Source organism: Silurus meridionalis, chromosome 4 (assembly GCF_014805685.1).
Source record: "Silurus meridionalis isolate SWU-2019-XX chromosome 4, ASM1480568v1, whole genome shotgun sequence".
Lineage (NCBI taxonomy): Eukaryota > Metazoa > Chordata > Actinopteri > Siluriformes > Siluridae > Silurus > Silurus meridionalis.
The window spans coordinates 42,170,509-42,192,407 of record NC_060887.1 but is presented as its reverse complement, the minus strand read 5'-3'; the positions used below and the strand labels follow the sequence as shown (position 1 = coordinate 42,192,407).

The 21,899-nt window shown below is 44.0% G+C and overlaps 1 protein-coding gene across 1 annotated transcript in view; it reads left to right on the top strand.

Annotated features, from left to right (window-relative positions):
* Positions 1-25: 25 nt before the first annotated feature.
* The window catches only part of slc17a7b (solute carrier family 17 member 7b), a 23,132-nt gene continuing 1,258 nt past the window's right edge, over positions 26-21,899 (top strand). Inside the window, 4 exon segments of the mRNA XM_046848204.1 lie at positions 26-289; positions 3,236-3,402; positions 3,405-3,481; positions 4,261-4,379. Of these exon segments, the coding sequence (XP_046704160.1) occupies positions 228-289; positions 3,236-3,402; positions 3,405-3,481; positions 4,261-4,379 (425 nt within the window). The 5' untranslated portion in view covers positions 26-227.

Genomic DNA, 21,899 nt, shown 5'->3' with positions numbered 1-21,899 from the left:
ATAATCCTCAATTTATCGCAATCTACTTATTCTGTTCTCCTCTAAACAAGCACACACTCACTCACTCTGCTAAAGACTGTGCTTCCGGCATCGCTCCTCCTTAGTGCGCAGGTGCGACACAGTGCAGATTAAGGGGTTTATGACTGGGAACAGACGCATGTGCACAAGTCAGAGTGAGTGGTGAAAGCAGCATCAGCTCGCAACAGTCAGTTCCAGAGGGTGTGAGGATGGAGGTCCGACCTGAGCGCTTTAAAGGAGAAGCGGCCAAAGTGCTGGCCAGGATCCACCGGTAACAATTTCCCTAATTTCTCTCTCTCTCTCTCTCTCACACACACACACACACACACACACACACACACACACGCTTTGTGTTCCCTAAATGTGTCAGATTATCTAAGCATTAAAATATGTCTCCTTGACTTTGGTATGAATGAAGCTCGCATCGCATGTGCATTTGTTGGTGTTGTTTCAGGACTGCATTTCAGACATGAAGTAGGACTTGGATTAGCGCGCGCCTTCATTCCTCTCTCTGTTCTACTGTAATCCATCGGGAAAGAATCACGTTCCATCCGCCCTCTTTTTATATCTCTGCTAAATATACAAACATTGGAGGATCTCTCTCTCTCTCTCTCTCTCTCTCTCTCTCTCTGTGTGTGTGTGTGTGTGTGTGTGTGTGTGTGTGTGTGTGTTAACTAGATTAATTAGACAAATATGCTATTTATAACAGTGTCCCATGCAGCCACTGACGTCACATCTCACCTGCAGTGAGTAACGCACGCATTTGCAGAGAGAGAGAGAGAGAGAGAAAGAAGAGAGACTTTTTATGGTCCTTTATTTGAACAGGTCACATTTTGCTTGAGCAAATGGAGACACAATAACCAAATAAATAAACCAATAAATAAAAAGCACATTAAAACATTTCAACAAAATTAAATCAGTGAGGAGTTAAAATTGATTTGTAAAACAGAGTTCTCCTTCCTCCACCGAGCACAGGGCTTTTTCCAAACACCACACTTCATTACATTGTTCATGCTTTTATAGAAATTTAAATAAATTAAAATCCTTGATTTAACAAGCCTGGAGAAAATTCTTATCGCATCACAGTCCATGTTTTGAGCGATTTTGTTCTTTCTGCTCAGATAGATCGCCATTTTCGCCTGACCAAAGATAAAATTAATCAGCTGGCATTTGAACCTTTTGTGTCCTGCCATATTTAAAACCAAGAATAAAAACCTGAACATTAAAATCAACAGAAAAAGACCTTAAGATGTTCTGTAAAAACACAAACAGTGACTGCAACCTGGGCAATAAATAAAAGCGTTAAATACAGTTTCCTGCTTAGAACAGAAAGGACAGTCATGCGTAACGCCAGGATTTAAAACCGAAATAAAAGTGTTTACAGACATAATACCATGTAAAATTCTCCATTGGAGGTTGGCAGCCCTTTTTGCTAATGGTGGTTTATAAAGTGCCCTCCATTCTGGTTTAATATCATCATTAACACCCAAAACCTTTCTCCATGGGGTGTCTAACCTCCCACTTAGTTTTTTCTTGTTTAGAACTTTGACACAGGCTCTGTAAAGCAGCTTCCCCGACACTGACCCAAAGTTCAACGTGCTCTCACCCCGATACTCCAGAAGCGGACCTTCACAACCGTCAAGGTCTCGATGAAAAGGTCTCGCCTCAGTGAAACAAGTCTCGGTGGTCTGGTAGTTACTCAGCAGAACATGCTCCTCTGGTGTTAGGGCAGACCTCCATCGGTATAGGAGTTGATTTACAACACGCAGGATCCGCAGTCCCACACGTGCTGCCATTTCCTCTGTCCGTGATTGGTCCGTACCTGCGATACTCACCAGTTTCCAGAGTGTCAACCCTTGAGAAGGTGAGTGCCCTGTACAGTGCAGGAGCTGTCACACTGGAAATGTCCAGCCGCCCACCATAAACCAGGGACTCCTCCAGCTCAACGGGAGCTTTCCTCTCCGTACACTGTCCCTTAGGACCTCTAGCACATCCTGCCCTATCACTGCCCAGAAAGCTTTGTAAAAATCGACAGGGAGACCATCTATACCTAGCGCCCGCCCATTCTCCATGCCCTGTAGAGCCTCGTGAAGTTCAACCAGCGTCAACTCTCCATCCATCTCTCTGGCTGCTTGCTCAGAGAGCTTAGGCAGGTCCACAAGGAAACTCTCCTCCGCTGTCTGTGCCTCCGACAGTTCACTGCTGTACAGCTTCTCATAGAAGCTTATTGTCTGCCTGCGAATTTCAGTGGGCCCCGATAAGAGATCCCCTGACTCTGTTCGCACAGCATGTATGAAACTTTTTTGTCCATTCTTCTGCTCTAGACTAAAGAAGAACTTAGATGGAGCATCCATCTCAGCCGTATTCTTGAAACATGAGCCTTTTTGTTTTTGAGGGCATCATCGTGCCCTCGATTTCCTGTGGTCCCCAAATGCTGGAGTTTCATTACTTCAATCTCCAGAGATTTTAATGACCTAGCGATGTCCCTTGTGACAGGGAGAGTGTACTGTTGACAAAAGTCCTGGACTTGCAATTTTGTTCTCCGGGGTTGCTGCAGCTGCAGTGGGCTTCCGGGCTGCAGGCTGAACTGGGGACTTGTTCTCCACTACTATTGGTGCAGCAGCCACTCCGGGGCTTTCGGCAGAGTTAACCCTTCCTGATAAGTAGCTTTAAGTGATGGGACTTTCCAATCGCTAACAGTGGCTAACATACAGAAGTTTCATGTGGTCATTGCATCATTTAGGTAGCACTGCTTGAGGATGTGGAGTTTCTCTCATATCTTCTTGCCCTCATGAGTATGATCGGGCACCCTTTGGTCCACCAAAGTGTAATGAAACTTCAGGTTAGCTGCTGCATGATCCATGATAACTTTGTGTGAGTGCTGATGAGTGTGTATTGATTTTGTGGCAGCCATGTAGTGTGACACTGATTTTATCGTTTCATGTGATATTCTATGCTCAGCTAAGCAAATTACAATATTCAGAACTTATTTTAAAGTAGCTTGTTGGAGGAAAAGGAAAGAGATAAGATTAGAAGTGCTCATCAATAATTCATGTTGACAGCAGTATAAATTTTTAATCAGTGTGAAATGACACCATTGAGTTATAGTTCTACAGGTGTGTGTGTGTGTGTGTGTGTAAAACCTGGAAGTTATATAAAGTAATAATGCTGATCAAATGCAGATGTTAACATTGTTCTTTGTTCTTCACACTCTCAGTGTGTTAGAAAAGCATCAGGAGGAGGATGGAGGGATTGAGCTGTGTGATGGAGGAGTGCAGGTGGAGGAGAAGGTGGACCCCTTGGTAGACTGCACCTGTTTTGGTTTGCCTCGGCACTACATCATGGCCATCCTGTGTGGTATGGGCTTCTGCATCTCCTTTGGCATCAATGTAACCTGGGAGTGGCAGTAGTAAGCATGGTGAATGAGCACACTACCTACAGGGGTAATAAGGATATCAGTACGGTAAGTCTGTGTATTTTTAAGGTTCTTATGTCATTGTGGTTCAGTGCATAACATTCCTCTTGCGTTACATGTCCTATTGATTGTCACTGTTCTTCCAGGTGTAGGTTGTTTTGGTTCCCTTCATCCTCACAAAAACATTACAAAAAGTAAATGTCTACAATGGACCAGTGTAATGTCCCAGCAATATTCTTCCCTCACATCCAGGTGTCAGGAATACACCTGCCACGCCCTTGGCGGCTGTCATGCTGCCGCTTTCTCTGAAGCTCCCGGCTTCAATTATACACACCTGGGACTCATAAAGCACTCATCCCCAGCACCATACATATACCCCTCACTCACACTCACTCTCTGTCTGTTATTGTAAGTGTATGTTGGTATATGCAGTCCACATCCTTTCGGACTCTACACTCTCGCTACGGCTGCGCCTTCTCCCAAAGTGCACCCCGGATCACTCCTTTTCTCCCGTGCATTCGTTCCTGGACTATGTGGACCTCACCCCTTCAGGGCGTACCACAGATATCTCTCCCTGGGTTTCTAAGGACTTCTGTGTGTGTATATGTGTATCTCTCCCTTCATTAAATCAAAGTGAACTGTGCTCCGGCTTCCGCCTCCGTTCATTGCATGTCGTACTCTGTATGTATGTGTATGTGACAAATAAAATTTGATTTGACTCCAGATCCAACTCCACCTTGATTGAATAAAGTGCTTAAATAAATTAATGAATTATTTCTTTATCTCCTTCTGATTAATCGATGTATTTTCTTGTCTCTTTCACATAGAGAGCTCAGTTTCTGTGGGATCCAGAGATTGTAGGTTTAATTCATGGCTCATTTTTTGGGGGTTACATTGTCACTCAGATTCCTGGAGGCTTCATCTGCCAGAAATTTGCAGCCAAGAGGTCAGTGTGCAGTGTGTTTGTGTGTGTGGGGGGGTGTATTTGATGTGATATGGTGTGTGTGGGGGTGTATTTGATGTGATATGGTGTGTGTGTGGGGGTTGTATTTGATGTGATTTGGTGTGTTTGTGGGGTGTATTTGATGTGATATGGTGTGTGGGGGTGTATTTGTGTGATTCGTGTGTGTGTGGGGGTGTATTTGGTGTGTGTGGGGGGTGGATTTGGTGTTTTGTGGGGTGTATTTGATGTGATTCTGGGTGTGTGTGTGGGGGTGTATTTGATGTGATTCGGGTGTTTTTGGGGTTGCATTTGATGTGATTCTGTGTGTGTGTGGGGGTGTATTTGATGTGATTTGGTGTGTGTGTGTGTGGGGGGTGTATTTGATGTGATTGGTGTGTGTGTGTGTGTGGGGGTGTATTTGATTTAATTCAGTGTGTGTGTGGGGGTGTATTTGATGTGATTCAGTGTGTGTGTGTATTTGATGTGATTGTGTGTGTGGGGGTATTTGGTGTGATTCCGTGTGTGTGTGTGGGGGGTGTATTTGATGTGATTCAGTGTGTGTGTGTGTGGGGGTGTATTTGATGTGATTCAGTGTGGGGGTGGGGGTGTATTTGATCTGATTTGGTGTGTGGGGGTGTATTTGGTGTGTGTTTGTGTGTGTGGGGGTGTATTTGATGTGATTCGGTGTGTGTGGGGGTGTATTTGATGTGATTTAGTGTGTGTGTGGGGGGTGTATTTGATGTGATTCAGTGTGTGTGGGGGTGTATTTGATGTGATATTGTGTGTGTGTGGGGGTTGGATTTGGTGTGTTTGTTGGTGGTGTATTTGATGTGATTTGGTGTGTGTGGGGGTATTTGGTGTGATTCGTGTGTGGGGGTTGGATTTGGTGTGTTTGTGGGGGTGTATTTGATGTGATTCGTGTGTGTGGGGGTGTATTTGATGTGATTGGTGTGTGTGGGGGTGTATTTGATGTGATTTGGTGTGTTTGTGGGGTGTATTTGATGTGATTTGTGTGTGGGGGGTGTATTTGATGTGATTCGTGTGTGTTTCTGTGTGGGGGCGTGTATTTGATGTGATTTGTGTGTGTGTGTGGGGGTGTATTTGATTTAATTCAGTGTGTGTGTGTGTGTGGGGTGTATTTGATGATTCAGTGTGTTAGTGGGGGTGTATTTGATGTGATTCTGTGTGTGTGGGGGTGTATTTGATGTGATTTAGTGTGTGTGTGTGTGTGTGTATTTGATGTGATTCAGTGTGTGTGGGGGTGTATTTGATGTGATTTGGTGTGTGTGGGGGGTGTATTTGATGTGATTGGGTGTGTGTGGGGGTATTTGGTGTGATTCGTGTGTGTGGGGGTGTATTTGATGTGTGTGTGTGGGGGTGTATTTGATGTGATTCGGTGTGTGTGGGGGGTGTATTTGATGTGATTCGGTGTGTGTGTGTGTGGGGGTGTATTTGATGTGATTCGGGTGTTTTTGGGGTTGCATTTGATGTGATTCGTGTGTGTGGGGGGTGTATTTGATGATTCGTGTGTGTGTGTGTGGGGGTATTTGATGTGATTCGGTGTGTGTGTGTGTGTGTGTGTGTGGGGGTGTATTTGATTTAATTCAGTGTGTGTGTGTATTTGATGTGATTCAGTGTGTTAGTGGGGGTGTATTTGATGTGATTGTGTGTGTGTGGGGGTGTATTTGATGTGATTTGTGTGTGGGGGTATTTGATGTGATGTGTGTGTGTGGGGGTGTATTTGATGTGATTCAGTGTGGGGGTGGGGGTGTATTTGATGTGATTTGGTGTGTGTGGGGTGTATTTGATTTAATTCAGTGTGTGTGTGTGTGGGGGTGTATTTGATGTGATTAGTGTGTGTGGGGGTGTATTTAATGTGATTTGGTGTGTGTGTGTGTGTGTGTGGGGGTATTTGATTTAATTCAATGTGTGTGTGTGTATTTGGTGTGATTCGTGTGTGTGTGGGGGTGTATTTGATTTGATATCGTGTGTGTGTGGTGTGTGTGGGGGTGTATTTGATGTGATTCAGTGTGTGTGTGTGTGTTTGGGGGTGTATTTGATGTGATTGTGTGTGTGGGGTGTGTATTTGTGTGATTCACTGTGTGTGTGTGTGGTGGTGTATTTGATGTGATATGGTGTGTGTGTGTGTGTGTGTGTGTGTGTGGTGGTGTATTTGATGTGATTCGGTGTGTGTATTTGATGTGATATGGTGTGTGTGGGGATGTATTTGATGTGATTTAGTGTGTGTGTGTGTGGTGGTGTATTTGATGTGATTGGTGTGTGTGTGGTGCTGTATTTGATGTGATTCGTGTGTGTGTATTTCATGTGATATGGTGTGTGTGTGTGTGGGGGTATTTGATGTGATTTAGTGTGTGTGTGGGGGGTGTATTTTATATTATATACTGTGTGTGGGGGTGTATTTGATGTGATTTGGTGTGTGTGTGTGTGGGTGTGTATTTGATGTGATTCGTGTGTGTGTAGGTGGTGTATGTGACTTGATTCGGTGTGTGTGTGGTGTATTTGATGTAATATGGTGTGTGTGTGTGGTGTATTTGATGTGATTTGTGTGTGTGTGGGGTGTATTTGGTTTGATTCGATGTGTGTGTGGGGTGTATTTGGTGTGATTCACTGTGTGTGTGGGGTGTGTATTTGGTGTGATTCACTGTGTGTGTGTGGGGTGTATTTGGTGTGATTCACTGTGTGTGTGTGGGGGTGTATTTGGTGTGATTCACTGTGTGTGGGGTGTGTATTTGGTGTGATTTACTGTGTGTGTGTGGGGTGTATTTGGTGTGATTCACTGTGTGTGTGTGTGGGTGTATTTGATGTGATTTGGTGTGTGTGGTGGTGTGATTGGTGTGTGTGTATTTGATGTGATATGTGTGTGTGGGGATGTATTTGATGTGATTTAGTGTGTGTTCGTGTGTGGGGGGTGTATTTGATGTGATATGGTGTGTGTGTATTTGGTGTGATTCTGTGTGTGTGGGGGTGTATTTGATGATTCAGTGTGTGTGGGGGTGTATTTGGTTTGATTCGACGGTGTGTGTGTGGGGGTGTATTTGGTGTGATTCACTGTGTGTGGGGTGTGTATTTGGTGATTCACTGTGTGTGGGGGTGTATTTGTGTGATTCACTGTGTGTGGGGGTGTATTTGGTGTGATTCACTGTGTGTGTGTGGGGTGTATTTGATGTGATTTGGTGTGTGTGGTGGTGTGATTGGTGTGTGTGTATTTGATGTGATATGTGTGTGTGTGGGGGATGTATTTGATGTGATTTAGTGTGTGTTCGTGTGTGTGGGGTGTATTTGATGTGATATGGTGTGTGGTGGTGTAATTGGTGTGATTCGTGTGTGTGTGTATTTGATGTGATTGTGTGTGGGGTGTATTTGGTTTGATTCGATGTGTGTGTGGGGGTGTATTTGGTTTGATTCGATTTGTGTGTGGGGGTGTATTTGGTGTGATTCACTGTGTGTGTGGGGGTGTATTTGGTTTGATTCGATTTGTGTGTGTGGGGGTGTATTTGGTGTGATTCACTGTGTGTGTGGGGGTGTATTTGGTGTGATTCACTGTGTGTGGGGGTGTATTTGGTGTGATTCACTGTGTGTGTTTGGGGGTGTATTTGATGTGATATGGTGTGTGTGTGTGTGTGTGGTGTATTTGATGTGATATGGTGTGTGTGTGTGTGGTGGTGTATTTGATGTGATTCGGTGTGTGTATTTGATGTGATATGGTTTGTGTGGGGTGTATTTGATGTGATTCTGTGTGTGTGTGTGGTGTATGTGATTTGATTCGTGTGTGGGGTGTATTTGATGTGATTCGTGTGTGGGGGTGTATTTGATGTAATATGGTGTGTGTGTGTGTGTGTTTGATGTGATTGTGTGTGTGTGTGTGTGTGTGTGTGTGTGGGGGTGTATTTGATGTGATTCACTGTGTGTGTGGGGTGTGTATTTGATGATTCGTGTGTGTGTGTGTGTGGGGGGTGTATTTGATGTGATTAGTGTGTGTGTGTGGGGTGTATTTGATGTGATTGGTGTGTGTGTGTGTGTGTGTGTGTGGTGTGTATTTGATGTGTGTGTGGTGTGTGTGGGGGTGTATTTGATGTGATTGTGTGTGTGTGGGTGTATTTGATGTGATTTGGTGTGTGTATTTGGTGTGATTGTGTGTGTGTGGGTGTGTGTGTGTGATGTGTGTGTGGGGGTGTATTTGATGTGATTCAGTGTGTGTGTGTGGGGTGTGTGTATTTGATGATTTGTGTGTGTGGGGGTGTATTTGATGTGATGTGTGTGTGTGTGTGTGTGTGGTGGTGTGATTGGTGTGTGTATTTGGTGTGATTCACTGTGTGTGTGGGTGTATTTGATGTGATTCAGTGTGTGTGTGGGGGTGTATTTGATGTGATTCAGTGTGTGTGTGTGTGGGGTGTGTATTTGGTGTGATTCACTGTGTGTGTGGGTGTATTTGGTGTGATTCAGTGTGTGTGGGGGTGTATTTGGTGTGATTGATGTGTGTGTGGGGGTGTATTTGGTGTGATTCACTGTGTGTGTGGGGTGTATTTGATGTGATTCGGTGTGTGTGTGTGTGGGGTGTATTTGGTGTGATTCTGTGTGTGTGTGGGGTGTATTTGATGTGATTCTGTGTGTGTGTGTGTGTGGGGTGTGTGTGTGTGTGTGGGGGTGTATTTGATTTGATTCGTGTGTGTGTGGGGGTGTATTTGGTGATTCGTGTGTGTGGGGGGTGTATTTGATGTGATTCACTGTGTGTGGGGGTGTATTTGGTGTGATTCACTGTGTGTGTGGGGTGTATTTGATGTGATTGGTGTGTGTGTGTGTGTGGGGGTGTATTTGATGTATTTGATGTGATTCATGTGTGTGTGTGTGTGGGGTGTATTTGGTGTGTGTATTTGATGTGATATGGTGTGTGTGTGTGGGGGGTGTATTTGATGTGATTGGTGTGTGTGTGTGTGTGTGTGTGGTGTATTTGATTTGATTCGGTGTGTGTGGGGTGTGTATTTGATGATTCGTGTGTGTGTGGGGTGTATTTGATGTGATTCATGTGTGTGTGTGGGGTGTATTTGATGTGATATGGTGTGTGTGTGTTGTATTTGATGTGATTCAGTGTGTGTGTGGTGGTGTATTTGATGTGATGTGTGTGTGTGGGGTGTATTTGATGATTCAGTGTGTGTGTGTGTGGGGTGTGTATTTGATTTAATTCAGTGTGTGTGTGTGTGTGTGTGTGTGTGGTGTATTTGATGTGATTCAGTGTGTTTGTGGGGGTGTATTTGATTTGATTCGGTGTGTGTGGGGGTGTATTTGTGTGTGTGTGTGTGTGGTGTATTTGATGTGATTCAGTGTGTGTGTGGGGGTGTATTTGATGTGATTCGGGTGTGTGTGGGGTGTATTTGTGTGTGTGTGGGGGTGTATTTGATGATTCGTGTGTGTGTGTGTGTGTGTGTGTGTGTGTGGGTGTATTTGATGTGATTCGTGTGTGTGTGTGTGTTTGGGGGTGTATTTGATGATTCGTGTGTGTGTGTGTGGGGGTGTATTTGATGTGATGTGTGTGTGTGTGGGGTGTATTTGATGTGATTCGTGTGTGTGGGGGGTGTATTTGATGTGATTTGATGTGATTCGTGTGTGGGGTGTGTATTTGATGTGATTCAGTGTGTGTGTGGGGTGTATTTGATGTGATTCTGTGTGTGTGTGGTGTATTTGATGATTCAGTGTGTGTGTGGGGGTGTATTTGATGTGATTCAGTGTGTGTGTGGGGGTGTATTTGATGTGATTCGTGTGTGTGTGTGTGTGGTGGTGTATTTGATGTGATTCAGTGTGTGTGTGTGGTGGTGTATTTGATGTGATTCAGTGTGTGTATTTGATGATTTGGTGTGTGTGTGTGTGGTGGTGTATTTGATGTGATTGGTGTGTGTGTGTGTGTATTTGATGATTCAGTGTGTGTGTGGGGGTATTTGATGTGATTGTGTGTGTGTGTGTGGGGGTGTATTTGATGTGATTGGTGTGTGTGTGGGGGTGTATTTGATGTGATTGTGTGTGTGTGGTGTGTGTGTGTGTATTTGATGTGTGTGTGTGTTGTATTTGATGTGATTGGTGTGTGTGGGGTGTATTTGATGTGATTCGTGTGTGTGTGTATGTGTGTGTGTGTTTGGGGGTGTATTTGATTTAATTCAGTGTGTGTATTTGATGTGATTTGTGTGTGTGTGTGTGTGTATTTGATGTGATTCAGTGTGTGTGTGTATTTGGTGTGATTCAGTGTGTGTGTGTGTGTTTGGGGGTGTATTTGATTTAATTCAGTGTGTGTGTGTGAGGGGTGTATTTGATGTGATTCAGTGTGTTTGTGGGGTGTATTTGATGTGATTTGATGTGTGTGTGGGGTGTATTTGATGTGATATGTGTGTGTGTGTGGGGAGGTGTATTTGATGTGATTCAGTGTGTGTGGGGGTGTATTTGATGTGTGTGTGGGGTGTATTTGATGTGTGTGTGTGTGGGGTGTATTTGATTTAATTCAGTGTGTGTGTGTGTGATTTGATGTGATTAGTGTGTGTGTGTGTGTATTTGATGTGTGTGTGTGTGTGGGTGTATTTGATTTGATATCGTGTGTGTGTGTGTGGTGTATTTGGTGTGATTCGTGTGTGTGTGTATTTGATGATTCGTGTGTGTGTGTGTGTGTTTGGGGGTGTATTTGATTTGATTCGTGTGTGTGTGGGGTGTGTATTTGGTGTGATTCACTGTGTGTGGGGTGTGTATTTGTGTGATTCACTGTGTGTGTTTGGGGGTGTATTTGATGTGATTCTGTGTGTGTGGGGGTGTATTTGTGTGATTCACTGTGTGTGTTTGGGGGTGTATTTGATGTGATATGGTGTGTGTGTGGTGGTGTATTTGATGTGATATGGTGTGTGTGTTTGTGTGGTGGTGTATTTGATGTGATTCGTGTGTGTGTATTTGATGTGATATGGTGTGTGTGGGGGATGTATTTGATGTGATTTAGTTTGTGTGTGTGTGGTGGTGTATTTGATGTGATATGGTGTGTGTGTGTGGTACTGTATTTGATGTGATTCAGTGTGTGTATTTGATGTGATATGTGTGTGTGTGTGGGGTGTGTATTTGATGTGATTCGTGTGTGTGTGTGTGTGTGTGTGGTGTGTGTGTATTTGATGTGATTTGATGTGATTGTGTGTGTGTGTGTGGGTGTATTTGATGTGATTTGTGTGTGTGTGTGGGGGTGTATTTGATGTGATTTGTGTGTGTATTTGATGTGATTCAGTTTGTGTATGTGTGTGTGTGTATTTGATGTGATTTGGTGTGTGTGTGGGGGTGTATTTGGTGTGATTCACTGTGTGTGTTTGGGGGTGTATTTGATGTGATATGGTGTGTGTGGTGGTGTATTTGATGTGATATGGTGTGTGTGTTTGTGTGGTGGTGTATTTGATGTGATTGTGTGTGTGTATTTGATGTGATATGGTGTGTGTGGGGGATGTATTTGATGTGATTTAGTTTGTGTGTGTGTGGTGGTGTATTTGATGTGATATGGTGTGTGTGTGTGTGGTACTGTATTTGATGTGATTCAGTGTGTGTGTATTTGATGTGATTTGGTGTGTGGGGTGTGTGTTTGATGTGATTCGGTGTGTGTGTATTTGATGATATGGTGTGTGTGTGGGGGATGTATTTGATGTGATTTAGTTTGTGTGTGTGGGGGTATTTGATGTGATATGGTGTGTGTGTGTGGTACTGTATTTGATGTGATTCAGTGTGTGTATTTGATGTGATATGGTGTGTGTGGGGTGTGTATTTGATGTGATTCGTGTGTGTGTGTGTGGTGGTGTATTTGATGTGATTCGTGTGTGTGTGGGTGTATTTGATGTGATTGTGTGTGTGGGGGTGTATTTGATGTGTGTGTGTGTGTGTGTGTGTGTGTGTGTGTGTGTGTGTGTGTATTTGATGTGATTCGGTGTGTGTGTGTATTTGATGTGATTTGGTGTGTGTATTTGATGTGATTCAGTGTGTGTGTGTGTGTGTGTGTGGGTGTATTTGATGTGATTTGTGTGTGTGTGGGGGTGTATTTGATATGATTCGGTGTGTGTGTATTTGATGTGATATGGTGTGTGTGGGGGTGTATTTGATGTGATGTGTGTGTGTGGGGGTGTATTTGATGTGATTCGGTGTGTGTGTATTTGATGTGATTCAGTGTGTGTGTGTGTGTGTGTGTGTGTGTATTTGATGTGATTGGTGTGTGTGTGGGGGTGTATTTGATGTGATTTAGTGTGTGTGTGTGTGTGGGTGTATTTGATGTGATTTAGTGTGTGTGTGTGTGGGGGTGTATTTGATGTGATTCGGTGTGTGTGTATTTGATGTGATTCAGTGTGTGTGTGGGGGTGTATTTGATGTGATTCGGTGTGTGTGTGTGTGTGTGGGTGTATTTGATGTGATTCGGTGTGTGTGTATTTGATGTGATTGTGTGTGTGTGGGGGTGTATTTGATGTGATTTAGTGTGTGTGTGTGTGGGGGGGGTGTGTTTGATGTGATTCGGTGTGTGTGTATTTGATGTGATATGCTGTGTGTGTGGGGTGTATTTGATGCGATTTGGTGTTTAAACACACTCTAAACTGTGGAGATGATAGTGGACTTTAGGAAACACCCTTCAACACTACTCCCCCTCACAATATCCATCAGCCCTGTGTCATCTGTGGAGAACTACAAGTTTCTGGGCACTACCATTTTCCAAGACCTAAAATGGAAATTCAACATAAACTCGATTCTGAAAAAGGCCCAGCAGAGGATGTACTTTCTATGCCAATGAAGGAAGTACAGTCTGCCACAGGAGCTGTTGATGCAGTTCTACACTGCAGTCATTGAATCTGTCCTGTGCTCATCCACCACCTGTGTGTGTGTGGAGGGGGGGAGTATTTGATATGATTCGGTGTGTTTGTGGGGGGTGTATTTGATGTGATTCGGTGTGTGTGTGTGTGGGGGTGTATTTGATGTGATTTGGTGTGTGGGGTGGGGTGTATTTGGTGTGATTCAGTGTGTGTGTGTGTGGGGGTGTATTTGATGTGATTCGTGTGTGTGTGTGGAGGGGTGTATTTGGTGTGATTCAGTGTGTGTGTGGGGGTGTATTTGATGTGATTGTGTGTGTGTGTGTGTGTGTGTGTGTGTGTGTGTGTGTGTGTGTGTGTGGTGTATTTGATGTGATTCATTGTGTGTGTGTGTGTGTGGGGGTGTATTTGATGTGATTCATTGTGTGTGTGTGTGTGTGGTGTGTATTTGATGTGATTTGGTGTGTGTGTGTGTGGGGTATTTGATGTGATATCGTGTGTGTGTGTGTGTGTGTGTGGGGGTGTATTTGATGTGATTTAGTGTGTGTGTGTGGGGGTGTATTTGATGTGATATGCTGTGTGTGGGGGGGTGTATTTGATATGATTCGGTGTGTGTTTGTGTGTGGGGGTGTATTTGATGTGATTTGACATTTGATTTTAAAGTGACCTTTAGCACAAAAAATAGGCACATTCTTTACACACCTGTTTTGTGTAATGCTATGTATCATCAGAATCGGAATCAGGTTTACTGGCTAAGTGTGTTGAGACCAACTCAAGGAATTTGGTTCCAGCTATTAGTGACTCAAAATTATAGACATAAATAACACTATAGTTTTAGCTTGGAATATACAAAACAAACCATACTATACGAGACAATACAGACAATGTGAGACAATATAGACAGTACGAGCACTGAATAGGAAAACCCAGCCATTATGGATGAACCCAGCCATTATGGATGCACAAGCCAGTGCACTCTTAGTGCCGGTCCCAAGCCCGGGTAAATGGGGAGGGTTGCGTTAGGAAGGGCATCCAGCGTAAAACATGTGCCAAATCAAATATGCGGATCACAAAGGAGAATTTCATACCGGATCGGTCGAGGCCCGGGTTAACAACGACCGCCACAGGTATCGTTAGCCGACAGGGTACCGGTGGAAATTGGGCTACTGTTGGCTGAAGGAGGAGAAGGAGAGGAGGAAGACGTCTACAGAGATGGCAGGAAAAGGAGCAGTGTAGGAGAGTGGAGGTTAGGGTTGGTACTTTAAATGTTGGTACTATGACGGGTAAAGGGAGAGAGATAGCTGATATGATGGAGAGGAGAAAGGTAGATATGCTGTGTGTTCAGGAGACCAAGTGGAAAGGGAGTAAGGCCAGGAACATTGGAGGTGTTTAAACTGTTTTATCATGGTGTGGATGGAAAGAGAAATGGTGTAGGGGTGATTCTGAAGGAAGAGTACAGTAAGAGTGTAGTGGAGGTGAAGAGAGTTTCTGATAGGGTGATGATCGTGAAGGTGGAAGTTGAAGGATGATGATAAATGTCATCAGTGCCTATGCTCCACAAGTTGGCTGTGAGATGGAGGAGAAGGAAAGATTCTGGAGTGAATTAGATGAAGTGGTAGATGGTGTACCTAGGAAAGAACGATTGGTGATTGGGGCAGACTTTAATGGGCATGTAGGTGAAGGAACAGAGGTGATGAGGAGGTGATGGGTAGGTATGGTTTTAAGGAGAGGAATGTGGAAGGGCAGATGGTGGTAGATTTTGCTAAAAGGATGGAAATGGCAGTGGTGAACACTTATTTTAAGAAGAAGGAGGATCATAGGGTGACGTATAAGAGTGGAGGAAGGTGCACACAGGTGGACTATGTGCTATGCAGGAGATGCAACCTGAAGGAGATTGAGACTGTAAGGTGTTGGCAGGGGACAGTGTAGCTAGACAGCATCGGATGGTGGTCTGTAGGATGGTTTTGGAGGCGAAGAAGAAGAGGAGGAGAGTGAGGACTGAAAGAAGAATAAGATGGTGGAAACTGAAGGAGGAAGAGTGTAGTGTGAGGTTCAGGGAAGAGGTCAGACAGAGGCTCGGTGGTGTTGAAGAGGTGTTGGATGATTGGGCAACTACTGCAGGAGTGATGAGGGAGGCAGCTAGAAAAGTACTTGGTGTGACATCTGGAAATAGAAAGCAAGACAAGGAGACATGGTGGTGGAATGAGGAAGTGCAGGAGAGCATAAGGAGAAAGAGGTTGGCAAAACAGAAGTGGGATAGACAGAGTGATGAGAAAAGTAGGCAGGAGTACAAGGAGATGCGGCAGCAGGTAAAGAGGGATGTGGCGAAAGCCAAGGAAAAGGCATATGAGGAGCTGTATGAGAGGTTGGACACTAAGGAAGGAGAAAAGGATTTATACCGATTGGCCAGGCAGAGGGACCGAGCTGGGAAGGATGTGCTGCAAGTTAGAGCAGTAAAGGATGGAAATGGAAATGTGTTGACTACGGCGTTTTAAATTTTTTATAGTTCGTTTTTTCTCACTTTTTTCGCTTTAAAATATCAAAATATCGTTTTGATTTCCTGCATCCTTCACTTTCCGTTGGCTCCGTCTCGACTATTTTTGCTGTCGGAAGAGCGCTTTTTTCCCTGTCTGAGGGTTTGAAAGCAGTGAGTGAAGGATATTCACCAGAACTACAAACACACACTACAGTAATCACATTAAGGTACGTAATTTCTCTATTATGGCGAACATCCAGTTCACTCAGTGTGTGAAGTGTGACATGTTTAGTCAGTCTTTCTCCGTTGTTAGCGATAATTTTATCTGTGAGAAGTGTAAGCTAGTTTGCTCTTTGACGGAGAAGATCTTAGCATTAGAGGAGCGCATCCAGAGTCTAGAGAGAAGTAGTGAGTGTGAGAGCAGTCCAAGTTCTGCAGGGGAAAGTCTGGATGCCCTAGGTGAAGGTACTATTCCCCCGACTCCGGCATTAGAGCCCTCGCAGCGGGCGAATGGGTGACGACTGGCGGCATACTCAAAGCCAAAGCTAACGCTAAGGCTCGCCCACGGAGCACCATTCCTCTCGCTCACGTGTCCAACAGGTTTGCTCTCCTCAGTGAAGCACCCGCTGAGAAACCTGAAAGAGCTCTGGTTTTAGGAGACTCCATTCTGAGGCACGTGAAACTAGCTAGACCTTTAGGGGCACCAGCAGCACAGGTTATGTGTATACCGGGAGCCAGGGCGCCGGACATAGCAGGTCAGCTTAGATTCTTAGGAAAGCACAGGTTCTCTAAGATAGTTTTTCACACAGGAGCTAATGATATACGCCGACAGTCAGAGGTTACTAAGAGTAACATTATAGAGGTGTGTAAATTAGCGAAGGCAATGTCCGATGCTGTAGTATGCTCTGGCCCCATCCCAATGCGATGTGGCGATGTAGCCTACAGCAGGTTATGGTCGCTGAACTGCTGGATGTCCGAGTGGTGCTCCAAAACAATGTGGGCTTCATTAATAATTGGAGCATTTTTGAGGGCAAGGCTGGCCTGTTAGGGCGAGACGGTGTCCATCCCACCCGGGAAGGTGCTGCTCTCATTTCTTGTAGTATAGGTCATAGTCTCAGAACAGCACTAGTTAACAAGTGACTGTCTAGAGCCAAGGCCAGGGAGCAGACAGACAGGCTAAACCGACCGTCTGCTAGCTGCACAGAGTCGTCACTCAGGATCCACCATATTGAGACTGTGTCTGTCCCCCGAGCAAAACCAAAATATAGGAACTAACCCTAACCCTAACCCTAACCCTAACCCTATTTATAATAATAATCTAAACGTCACACAAAAGACTAAACACAAATGTAAAACATTTGAAGTTCTCTACACCAACATAAAATATTCAGTGTCTGAAAGCAGGTCAAGTCAGTTAATTCCACTAATTATTATTTATAGACCCCAGGGCCCTACTCTGATTTTCTGATAGAATTTGCAGATTTCATTACAAATCTAGCTACTTTAGACAAAGCATTAATTGTTGGAGACTTTAATATTCATTTTGATAATCAGGAAGACTCCTTAAGAGCAGCAGTTGTGTCCATTCTAGATTCAGTCGGAATTAATCAGAATGTTATAGGACCCACTCATAGTGGTGGACACACTCGACTTGTTGTTAACATTTGGATTAAAAATAAAAACTTAGTCATAATTCCACAGTCTGAAGCTATTTCAGACCATTATCTAATCTCGTTTAAAATTTGCCTTAGTCATTGCATTTCTACCTCACCACGTTACCGTGTTAAGCGTACTTTCACGTCAGCTACAGCAGCGTTTTATTAATAATCTTCCGATATTACGATATTAGATAGATCTCCGTCAGACCCGCAGAGCTCGACTGGGCCACTGAACATCTAGAAACAACGTTACGTTACACTCTAGATGATGTAGCTCCCTTAAGACCAAAATGATCAGGGAGAAAAATTAGCACAGTGGTATAATGATCATACGCGCACCTTAAAACAGACCACTCGAAAACTAGAGCGTAAATGGCGTCAAACAAAATTAACAGTATTTCAAATAGCATGGAAGGAGAGCCTCTAAATTATAGAAAATCTCTTAGTGCTGCCAGATCAGCATATTTCTCCACCCTCATAGAAAATAACAAGCATAATCCTAGATTTTTATTCAGCACGGTAGCAAAATTAACAGGAATAAAAGCACTGCACTAACATGCACACCATCAATAGGTAGTAATGATTTCATGAACTTTTTAATAATAAAATTGAAAACATCAGGCAAGAAATCCAGGCGGTTAATATAAATCCAAATTATTTTACAAGTAACCCTGTAGACAGCAGTGTCATTATAGCAGACAATCAATTACAAAGCTTCACTACTATTCATGAGAGTGACTTAATTTCATTAATCTCCTCATCAAAATCATCAACCTGTATTCTCGATCCCTTGCCTACTAGTTTCTTTAAACAGATAGCTCCAGAGGTAATCAAACCTGTTTTAAAAATAATTAACTCTTCCATTAGCACTGGTTATGTACCAAATCCTTCAAACTGGCAGTTATCCACCCCTTATTAAGAAACCTGACCTTGACCCATGTCAGTTGTCCAACTACAGACCGATATCAAATCTCCCCTTTATATCCAAAATTTTAGAAAAGGTTGTAGCACAGCAGTTATGCTCACATCTGCTTATGAATAACATTTTGAAATGTATCAGTCAGGATTTCGGCCTCATCATAGCACAGAGACGGCGCTAGTTAAGGTGGTAAATGACCTGTTATTGGCCTCTGATCAGGGTTTTGTCTCCTTACTTGTTTTGCTCGACCTTAGTGCAGCTTTTGACACCATTGATCACACTATACTGCTTGCTAGACTTGAGAATGTTGTAGGAATAAAGGAACAGCTCTCTCTTGGCTCAGGTCTTATTTGACTGATCGCTATCAGTTTGTGGATGTAAATGGTGAGTTCTCCACGCCTATGAGGTAAAGTTTGGTGTTCCTCAAGGATCTGTCTTAGGCCCACTGCTTTTCTCTTTATATATGCTGCCTCTTGGTGAAATTATTCATAAACATGGGATTCGCTTCCATTGCTATGCTGATGACACACAGCTGTATATTTCAGCAAAGCCAGATGAGAGATCAGCTTAACAATGTTGAGAAGTGTGTAAAGGACATTAGACAGTGGATGCTTAATAACTTTCTTCTGCTCAACTCAGATAAGACGGAAGTACTTTTACTAGGACCACATGCAGCTAGAAGTAAACTTTCCGATTACGTAGCATCTCTGGATGGTGTTTCTGTTTCAGCATGTACGGCTGTCAAAGACCTTGGTGTGATTATTGACCCGAGTCTTTCCTTTGAGTCTCACGTGAATAATATCACCAGAATCGCCTTCTTTCACCTTAGAAATATTGCTAAGATTAGAAATATGATGTCGTTACAGGATGCAGAAAACTAGTTCATGCTTTTGTTACTTCTAGATTAGACTACTGTAACGCTTTACTGTCTGGGTGTGCGAGTAAGTGCATAAATAAGCTTCAGTTAGTCCAGAATGCAGCAGCAAGGGTCCTCACTAGATCTAGGAAATATGACCACATCACCCCTGTTTTAATCAGTCTACACTGGCTCCCAATCAAATCTCGCATTGATTATAAAATATTACTACTGACGATAAAGCACTTAACGGTCTCGCACCGCAGTATCTGAGTGAACTTCTGTACCAGTATGATCCTCCACGCCTACTTAGATCAAAAGGTGCTGGCTATCTGTTGGTTCCTCAAATAATGAAGACTACAGCAGGGGGCAGATCTTTCTCTTATAAAGCCCCACAGTTATGGAACAGCCTTCCAATCAGTGTTCGGGACTCGGACACAGTCTCAGTGTTCAAGTCGAGGTTGAAAACTTATTTATTTAGTCAAGCCTTTTATCAGTAGATTTTTCTTAGGTAAAGGCACAGATCTGGAGGGAGCATGGATATAGAGTGTTTGGTGAACTGGTATATTTGTATGCTGTCGTCCCCTCACATTCACACGTTCACTCAGGTTTGTTGACGGTGGTGTGGTGGGTCGCCTCTTATCCCAGAGATCCCTCATGTCTGTGTTACCTTCTGGTTCTCCCTTTTAGTTATGCTGCCATAGCGAGTCTTGCCGGAGTCCAAACTGCACAGTGACATTAACTTTCATACACCAATAGTTACACTTAATAATCCATATCCTTCTCTTCCCGTCACCCTCTCTCTCTCTCTCTCTCTCTCTCTCTCGGTCGAGTTAAACATGCTCCTGAGGCTCCAGTGACCACTGTTCCTGCCCCTCTCCTCCTTGGATCTTCACACTTCTGTGCAGCTCGGGACGGTCTCTCATCAACACCTTGGGTGGTTCCATGTAATTCCGGAGTAGAACGGGTGCTTTGAGGACGGATTGGACTGTAGTTGGTGTCGGTGGTCTGCAGCACTGACTCGGGAGTGCAGTTTGCTTCTGATCGTCATCACTGTACCCCACAACATTGTATATCTGCTTCAAATGGACATTTGGTGCAACCCAGATGAGGATGGGTTCCTCTTGAGTCTGGTTCCTCTCAAGGTTTCTTCCTTTGCCATCTCGGGGAGTTTTTCCTTGCCACAGTTGCTCATCAGGGACAAACATACTTACAAAGAACATATTTATGTTTAATCACCACATTATCTGTGTAAAGCTGCTTTGAGACAATGTTCATTGTTAAAAGCGCTATACAAATAAAAATGAATTGAATGGGAAGAAAAGCACCACAGATGCCTTATTTGCTTTGAGGATGTTGATGGAGAAGTATAGAGAAGGTCAGAAGGAGCTGCATTGTGTATTTGTGGATTTAGAGAAAGCGTATGACAGAGTGCCAAGAGAGGAGTTGTGGTATTGTATGAGGAAGTCAGGTGTGTCAGAGAAGTATGTGAGGGTGGTGCAGGACATGTACGAGGACAGTGTGACGGCAGTGAAGTGTGCAGTAGGTACGACAGACTGGTTCAGGGTGAAGGTTGGTCTGCATCAAGGATCGGCCCTAAGCCCTTTCCTGTTTGCAGTGGTGATGGACAGGTTGACGGATGAGGTCAGACAGGAGTCTCCCTGGACTATGATGTTTGCGGATGATATTGTGATTTGTGGTGAGAGTAGGGACCAGGTTGAGAAGAGCCTGGAGAGCTGGAGATATGCGCTGGAGAGAAGGGGAATGAAAGTCAGTAGGAGTAAGACAGAGTACATGTGTGTGAATGAGAGGAGGGCAGTGGAGTGGTGCGGTTGCAGGGAGAAGAGGTAGAGAAGGTGGAGGAGTTCAGGTACCTGGGGTCAACAGTGCAAAGTAATGGAGAGTGTGTTAGAGAAGTAAAGAAAAGAGTGCAGGCAGGGTGGAGTGGGTGGAGAAGAGTGACAGGAGTGATTTGTGATAGTAGGGTATCTGCAAGAATGAAAGGGAAAGTTTATAGGACTGTGGTGAGACCTGCGATGATGTATGGATTAGAGACAGTGGCATTGAGTAAAAGGCAGGAGGCAGAGCTGGAGGTAGCAGAGCTGAAGATGTTAAGGTTTTCGTTGGGAGTGACGAGGATGGACAAGATTAGAAATGAGTTTATTAGAGGGACAGCGCATGTAGGATGTTTTGGTGACAAGGTGAGGGAGGCGAGATTGAGATGGTTTGGAAATGTGCAGAGGAGGGACATGAATTATATTGGCTGAAGAATGCTGAGGATGGAGCCACCAGGTAGGAGGAAAAGAGGAAGGCCAAGGAGGAGGTTCATGGATGTGGTGAGGGAAGACATGCAGGTAGTTGGTGTAAAAGAGGCAGATGTAGAGGACAGGGTGGTATGGAGACGGATGATCCGCTGTGCGACCCCTGATGGGAGCAGCCGAAAGAAGACGAAGAAGAAGAAGAGCACTGAATAGGAATACAGAGTATATGACAGATCAGTGATGTACATAAAGTGTGAGAGTGCATGGTAGTGCAAATAACAGCACAGTGGTCCTCCGGAACTTAGTCACATTCTAAGACGTGATTTCCGAAAAGTCTTTAAATTTTGGACATACCCCCACAGCCCCTATGGTACCTTTTAGTGATTTTATCTAGACATTAACCATGTAAATAAAATAATCTGTTTTAAACATTTGTATGGAATTTGTTTGTGAAAACAGTTTCTGGTTTTTGTATGGTCCTGGTACTGGAGAGTGGGCAGGGGAGCACCAATGATTTTTTTCTGCAGTTTTAACAGTTTT